This window comes from Gekko japonicus, unplaced genomic scaffold (assembly GCF_001447785.1).
Source record: "Gekko japonicus isolate JY-2015 unplaced genomic scaffold, Gekko_japonicus_V1.1 scaffold1556, whole genome shotgun sequence".
NCBI lineage: Eukaryota > Metazoa > Chordata > Lepidosauria > Squamata > Gekkonidae > Gekko > Gekko japonicus.
Genome location: NW_015173718.1, coordinates 234,355 through 242,101, shown reverse-complemented (window position 1 = coordinate 242,101; position 7,747 = coordinate 234,355). Strand labels below are relative to the sequence as shown.

The following is a 7,747-nucleotide window of genomic DNA, read 5'->3' as shown; positions in this document are numbered from 1 at the left end:
GATTGCTCCTGGCTTTGAAAACAGAAAAGTCATCAGCGCACAGACTGGTGGTGTTGGGTTGGAGCCGTTAAGAACATAAGAGAAGCCATGCTGGATCAGACCAATGGCCCATCCAGTCCAATACCCTCTGTCACACAGTGGCCAAAAATACCAGGTGCCATCAGGAGGTCCACTAGCATGGCCAGAACTCCAGAAGCCCTCCCACTGTGGTCCCCCCCAAGCACCAAGGATACAGAGCATCACTGCCCCAGACATAAGAACATAAGAGAAGCAATCTTGGATCAGACCAATGGGCCATCCAGTCCAATGCTCTCTGTCACACATTGGCTACAAATACCAGGTGCCATCAGGAGGTCCACCAGCGGGGACAGAACTCCAGAAGCCCTCCCACTGTTGCCCCCCCCCCCCAAGCATCAAGGATACAGAGCATCACTGCCCCAGATACAGTGTTCCAACTATAGTGTTCCGTTCCATGAGCAGAAGTCCTTTGCTCCAGTGGAAAGCTCCTTCTACAGGAGGAAAGCTCATGAGCTAGTTACCCATTATTTAGCTGATCAAGCAGCAAATTATTGTCAGTTTGGCGTAGTGGTTAAGAGCACAGATTCTAATCTTGGAGAACCAAGTTTGATTCCCCACTCCTCCACATGCAGCTGTTGGGTGACCTTGGGTCAGTCATAAGTTCTTTTGAAGCTGTTCAAGGGCAGTTCTCGAGAGAGCTCTCTCAGCCCTACCTGCCTCACAGGGCATCTGTTGTGCAGAGAAGGGAAAGGAGATTGTAAGCCACTCTGAGACTCCTTCGGGTAGTGAAGGGCGGGGTATAAATCCAGCTCCCCTCCTCCTCCTCCATCGTCTTGCCCTACCAGGCAATGGACAAAGGCCATCTGGCTTGCGCTAGTTGGAAGCAGAACCAATCAAGCGGGGAAATCCTTACAGTCTTCTCTCCCCTAGTGGTGAGGACTTGCAAGAGGAGGACCAGCTTAGTAAATATGAGGACAGAGATGTGTGCATTCACACACACAGGTATATCAAAAGCCCTTCTCTTAAAACTTCCACAACCTTATTTATATCAATGGGAAGGTCCGTGAGCCAAGCCGAGGGAGAAAGACCCCCCATCTCTTTTAATGTTCAATTGATTTTTCAGTTTAGAATCTAAGTGTACAGCCCAAAAGAAGGGGCAGGGAGGGGTGTGTGTGAAGGAATAGAAGTCCGCTTCGGGATAGCTGAAAAGTTCTCGCTAGGTAGAATGGAGACAGGCCCAGACTCAAGCTGAGAATTTTCCTGCCAGCCCTTGTCAGATCTCAGAAGCTAAGGAGGGTCAGTACTCAGGAGAGAGACTGGTCCACCAAGGAAGACTCTGCGGAGGAAGGCAATGGCCAACCACCTCTGCTTCTCACTTGCCTGGAAAGCCCCTGGCTGGGGTCGCCCTTAAGTCAGCTGCGACGTGATGGCCCTTTACTCAAACACGCTTTGTTTCTCCGGTTCCAGACCAAGAACACTCCCAATGGCTCATCTCCCCAGCTGTTTGAACTCCCAAGCACTCCCTTCCCACGCTTGCTTTGCGGCCACTGCCATTCTCTCTTCAGTCACGTACTCACCCTGTGGTACTCCCAATGCTCTGGAACGTAACCTTCCGGAATCTCGGCCAGTTCCGCTTCACCTGATTGGAGGAAATGATCGATTGTTGTTATTCGTTTGCATCTCAGGCGCAAAGGCTTTCAGGGCAGCTTATGTGGATCAAAACAGCCAGCCGACATCCAAACCGTTCCCAACCCCGTGGAAACAAAAACCAGTCTAGCCCAGGGGTGCCCAACCTTTTTGAGCCTGCGGGCACATTTGGAATGCTGACACGGCATGGGTGGGCACAGCAACAAATGGCGGGCACCAATGCTCCCTCTAAGCTGTGGAGTCGGGTGAGCAAAAATTCTACTTTGTGAGCTACTGGCATCAAAGCCGTGAGCGAGCGATTTGGCTGCTGCATAAATCAGTTTGCTCTGGAGCCCTCCTTCCTGAGCTGAGACAAAAATATGCGAGCTGGAGGCTAAAAAACTGTGAGCTAGCTCACACTAACTCATCTTAGAGGGAACACTGGCGAGCACCATGTTGGGAATTGATTTAGCCCATTAGAGCTTGCAACAGAACCAAACCCAATCCCCTGCTCACTATTTCAAAGGTAAGTCCTGTTATAGTAAAAGCACAAGGAAGCAGAAACAAAAGCAGAAAAGCACCGGGGGAGATAAAAAAACAGAGAAACAAAATAAATATTTTTTCCAAACCACAAGCAGCGACACAAGGTGGGAACATTCAAATGTTAGGATATGCATAACCCAGCCACAGTCCCAACAAATTATAGTCCGTTTCTAAATGAGGTTGTCAACCGGCCTGGGGGGAAATGCCCTGTCTCTTTGACAGACGTTTCACATGTAAAAATAGGCAGATGACGATTTTCATGACAGGAAAGGAAATTATATCACCTGATGCGTAACAGCCCAGTGAAGGGACAGGACTTATTTCTCCAGGCCAGCGAGCAACTCTAATTATAAGGATGTTATGTTGATATACCGCAGACCTGCAAAAAAGACCCCTTGTTTCTAGCAGGCGGGCTTCGCCGAGAAGCCTGCCTGCTAGAAACAAGGGGTCTTTCTTGCAGGTCTGCAGTATATCAACAACATACTTCCTTCAAAGGGCCACTATTAATTCAAGAGGCATCATAGCCCAATCCTGTGTACAGTTGTTCAGGAACAAGTTCACTGCTTATTTTCAATAAAGAATGTGTCGGATCAGCAGAGTTCACCCCTTTTCTAGGAGTCTTAAAAATATGCAGCAAAGGAACTGCCTTGAAGTTTTGTCGCTTTATGGACTTACGTTCTCTTTCTTTGCTGGATTCGTTCTTGCTCAAAGAGACAAACAAAATGGAATATGCAGCAGATCTTGATGTACAGAAGCCCACAGGTGAAAATGTTCACCCAAGGGGGGAAGAGGGGGAGAAGGGAGAAGAAGAAGGAGAAAGAAGGAAGAAGAAAGCGAAGAGGGAGGAGGAGGAAGAGGAACAGGAAGAAGAGTTGGAGTTATACCCCACCCTTCACTTGGGAGTCTCAGAGCAGCTTACAATCTCCTCTTCCTCTCCCCACAACAGACACCCTGTGAGGTAGGTAGGGCTGAGAGAGCTCTTGAGAAATCTTGTGACTGACCCAAGGTCACCCAGCTGGCTGCCTGTGGAGGAGTGGGGAATCAAACCCAGTTTTCCAGATTAGAGTCCACCACTCTTAACCACTACACTGAACTGGCAGGAGAGAAACAGCATCGCCTGGGAATCGCTGAACGTTCAGTTTCTGTGAAAGGCCCAGCTGCAACTGTCCAGCTCTAAGAACGGTGACCACAACTGTACTTTTCTTCATGCTTTTCAGTGGAATCAACCCACACACTCAGCATCAATTTATCAAATATGTGCAATCCCAACCCATTGTTAGTCACAGTAGCAAATTCCATGCATTCTTTACTTCTGCAATGATCCCGTTCAATGGCACAGAAGACTTTAAGGTGTTTTCCATACTGGGGGGGGGGCCTTTTAGGGCTTCACTATTGCTGCTGCTGATATAGCACAGCAGCAGCAGGGCTTCCATGTGGCAGCTTTCCGAGCATTCTCCCTGCCTCTGTGGCGGCTATACTACCCACACCACCAAGGGCAGCTTTGGGGTTTTTTCCCTTAAAACAGCAACAATTGACAACACATTATAACAAGTTGTCTACCTGGTTCTCTGAATTCCCAGTTGTTGTTTTTAAATCTGACGCCCCTTTCATTGCAGAGATACAAGGGGAAAGGCATATCTCCACAAGGTAAGGGGTTAGAGACTTGCTTTTTAAAATGAAACCTGTTAGACAGATTGTTATCTCCCTTATAAATAAAAGCCGAATGGTGGTGGCACTTCTCTAGAACATTCCACACGCTCCAAAATCAGTTCGCTCTCTGACCTGTCATTCAAAGGTCTCCCTATCCACTGGCTGCTTTGCGTGAGTCCTGCCTCCAACATTCTAAACATTTTGCTAATCCTCTCCCCCCGATAGCCAGTCATAACAGAGGTTATTTGCATATGCAGCCTCATTGGCCTCTGCCTCGGAACACAGAGGTCGTTTGCATATGCAACTTGATAGGCTTTTTGCCTCTAACATTCTAAACAGTTTTGCTGTTCTGAGGTAAAATGTGTCCAATCTCCAGGTGAGGGCTGGAGATCCCTCAGAATTACAACTGCTTTCCAGATGGCAGAGATCAGTTCCCCTGGAGAAAATGGTGGGCTCTGTATCCTTATATGCTGCTGAGGTGGCCCCCGTATGACAGCCAATGTGACGTAGCAGTCAGGGCTTCAGAGCACGGGAGAGGCTGCAGGTGTGGGGGGTGGAAAGCTGAAGAGTGAGGGGGAAATAAAGGTAGGTTGATGATTGGCTGGGAAGGAGATAGGGTTGCCAACTCCAGGTGGGAAATTCCTGGAGATGTGAGGGATGGAGCCTGGAGAGCTCAGTGTCATTATACCCTGCTGAGGTTGCCACAGCAAACTGACACTGAGTGTCCAAGGCCGGGGCACCCGCCCAGAGCCTCTTTCTAGAGGCCGTTGTATTTATTTCCACAACGGGCCTTTTTCCTAGTAACGTTATAATGCTATATTGATATGTCAATAGCTGACTGTTTTCAAAGCCCTCCTGATGTGTGTGGGGGCAGGAGGCGGAGATCACCAGAGGGGCTTGGGGCAGGAGAAAGACGTTGATGTGGGTGAGACTGCCAAGGTCCAGACTTTCGTGTTCACATGAGTGTCACCCTGGCTTTGCTGTGATTCCCCCCAAAACGTTGCAGCAATGCAAGTTTGGCAAAGGCAGGGAAACCCTGGGAGGCACACAGAAGTATCACCAAGCTCAATGGGCACTCAATGAAATTGCTGAGCAGTCGGGTTAGAACAGATAAAAGGAAGTCCTTCTTCACCCAAAGAGTGATTAATGCATGGAATTCACTGCCACAGGAGGTGGTGGCGGCTACAAACATGGATGGCTTCAAGAGGGAATTGGAGAAACATATGGAGCAGAGGTCCATCAGTGGCTATTGGCCACAAGGTATAGATAGGAACTCTCAGGCTGGGGCAAGTGATGCTCTGTATTCTTGGAGTTTGGGGAGGGGGCCAACAGTGGGAGGGCTTCTAATGTCCTGGCCCCACTTCTGGACCTTCTGATGGCACCTGGTATTTTAGGCCACTGTGTGGCACAGTGTTGGACTGGATGGGCCATTGGCCTGATCCAACATTGGCTTCTCTTATGTTCTCATGTAGGGAAGCAGAGGGTGGGGGGGAAGCAACCCTTGTGTAAGTGACCTAAACAACACCTCCCCCCTGCACGAAGCCCAACCCTTTTAATTTAAACACAGAAGAGATCATCTGTCTCCAGAACCCAAACCAGTTCCCTCCCAAAACGAAAAGAAAAATGAAAACACAGCATTGTCCCTCACTGTCCTCTGAAACCATGAAAAAATAGAACTGCTGTAGACTTCACTTCCACTGAGAGCCAGTTTGGTGTAGTGGTTAAGTGCGCGGATTCTATTCTGGGATAACCGAGTTTGATTCCCCACAACTCCAGTTGCAGCTGCTGGATGACCTTGGGCAAGCCATAGTTCGGATAAGAGCTGTCCTTGAAAAGAGCAGTTTCTATCAGAGCTCTCTCAGCCCCACCTACCTCACAGGGTGTCTGTTACGGGGAGGGGAAGGGAAAGGAGTTTGTAAGCTGCTCTGAGACTCCGAGTGAAGGGCGGGGTATAAATCCAATCTCCTCCTCCCCCTCCTAGCACGGAGCTCCTTATTATCCAGTACCAGCAAACCAGATTCCATGTTGCTTCAAATACACCTCCCCACCCCAGCATTAAAAGATGCAACTACTTGCTTCGTTACAATAGTTAGCAGTTCTTAACACTTCAAATCATAATGTCTGTAAGCCAAGCTGACAAAAATACTCACCAATGAAGACATTGACAAGCGTTACAAAGATAACTATGGGTATCCCGGTTAAAAGAATATAGAATTTCTGTTTGGAAAAGGAGAAAAGCAAAATAGTTACGGTTCAAAGCACGTAATGCCTTCGATTTTCCTGCGGCCTCCAGTAAATGTGGACCATTTTCTTATACAGTCAGAGAAATCTGATGAGCTTTGGGCAGAGGGCATCACAAAAGGCATTGTCCATTACTCCAAATTTCAGGACGGTTACCGTGTTAGTAGAAGAGCTGGATTCAAGTCCAGTAGCACATTAGAGGCCAATGTGATTTCTGGGGTACGAGATTTCGAGAGTCAAAACTCCCTTCATCACAGGGAGTTTTGACTCACAAAACGTATACCCCGAAAATCTTGTTGACCTCTAAGGCGCTACTGGGCTCCAATCCAGCTCCTCAAATACTTGACATTTTCTGATATTTTCTAAACTGTGAGAAATTGCAGAGATGGAAACAGGGCCCTCGTTTCCAACCCAGAATTATTACCCCTCATTCATGCATACTGGCCTCCCCAAAACTGCACTGCTTTTCGATCTCTTCACTGGCAAGGAAGGACTGTAGCTCAGTGGTAGAGCATCTCCATGGCATGCAGAAGGTCCCAGGTTCAATCCCTGGCATCTCCAGGTAAAAGAACCAGGCAGTAGGTGATGCGAAAGACCTCAGCCTGAGACCCTGGAGAGCCACTGCCAGTCGGAGTAGACAGCACTGACTCAGATGAACCAATGGTCTAAGTCAGGATAAGGCAGCTTCATGTGTTCAAAGAAACAACGCACATAGGGAGCATGCAGCTGGGACGCCTGCTTGTTGTTCTTGCTGCTGCAAGCACCACCGCTGAAGAGACAAGCCACTTTTGAAAAAGAGTGGCTAGCCTCTTGGGCAACACCAAGATGCTGCTCATGGTCTCCCTCTGCTGTATCTGTCAAGCTCAGGAGACCACATACATTTATCTGTTTAGACCATTTAGATCAGGGATCACCAGCCTTTTTGAGCCTGTGGGAACATTTTGAATTCTGACACAGCATGACGGGCACAACCACAGAATAGCCACCTGGGGATAAGAAGTGCAGGGGATAAGAAAGGTAAACTTTAAAAATACATTGGGAAAGAAGAGACAGAGAGCGAATAAAACCAACCCGGCAGCCAATGCTCCCTCTAATCTGTGGAGTCTTGTGAGCAAAAATTCTACTTTGTGAGCTTCTGGCATTAAAGTTGTGAGCGAGCGATTTGGCTACTGCATAAATCAGTTTGCTCTGGAGCCATCCTTCCTGAGCTAAGACAGAAATCTGTGAGCTGGAGGCTGAAAAACTGTGAGCTATCTCACACTAACTCAGCTTAGAGGGAACACTGCCGGTAGCGGCAGTTATTGCTGAAATGTTGTTTTAATCTTTCTCAGATGGGCAATCAGAAACCCTACGAGGCAGGGAAAACCCACCCACTTTCTAAAAACACCAGAAGAGTTGTTGGTGGGCACCATTAGCGCCTCTGGGTGCCATACTGGGGGTCCCTGATTTAGATCTTGCCTTTCCACAAGTATTTAAGGTGGCTCACAAAAAAAAGCCCCCCCAAAAGCCCCCAGCAATAAAACCAAGCACCAATAAGACAGAAGAAACTAACAAGGAACCAAACCTACAAAGAAAATTCTTTGGTGCCGGAAAAGTAATCCCTCATCTGATTTCAAAGGCTCCCTGGAACAAAGTTTTTGGACGCCACAGAAGGTCGAAAGGGAGAGGG

The 7,747-nt window shown here is 48.2% G+C and overlaps 1 protein-coding gene across 1 annotated transcript in view; it reads right to left on the bottom strand.

Annotated features, from left to right (window-relative positions):
• Positions 1-7,747, bottom strand: part of NDUFB5 (NADH:ubiquinone oxidoreductase subunit B5) — a 14,684-nt gene that overhangs the window by 2,691 nt on the left and 4,246 nt on the right. Inside the window, exons 3-4 of the mRNA XM_015423350.1 lie at positions 5,988-6,054; positions 1,596-1,657 (exon numbers count right to left, since the gene is read on the bottom strand). Of these exons, the coding sequence (XP_015278836.1) occupies positions 1,596-1,657; positions 5,988-6,054 (129 nt within the window). The remainder of the gene's footprint in view (positions 1-1,595; positions 1,658-5,987; positions 6,055-7,747) is intronic.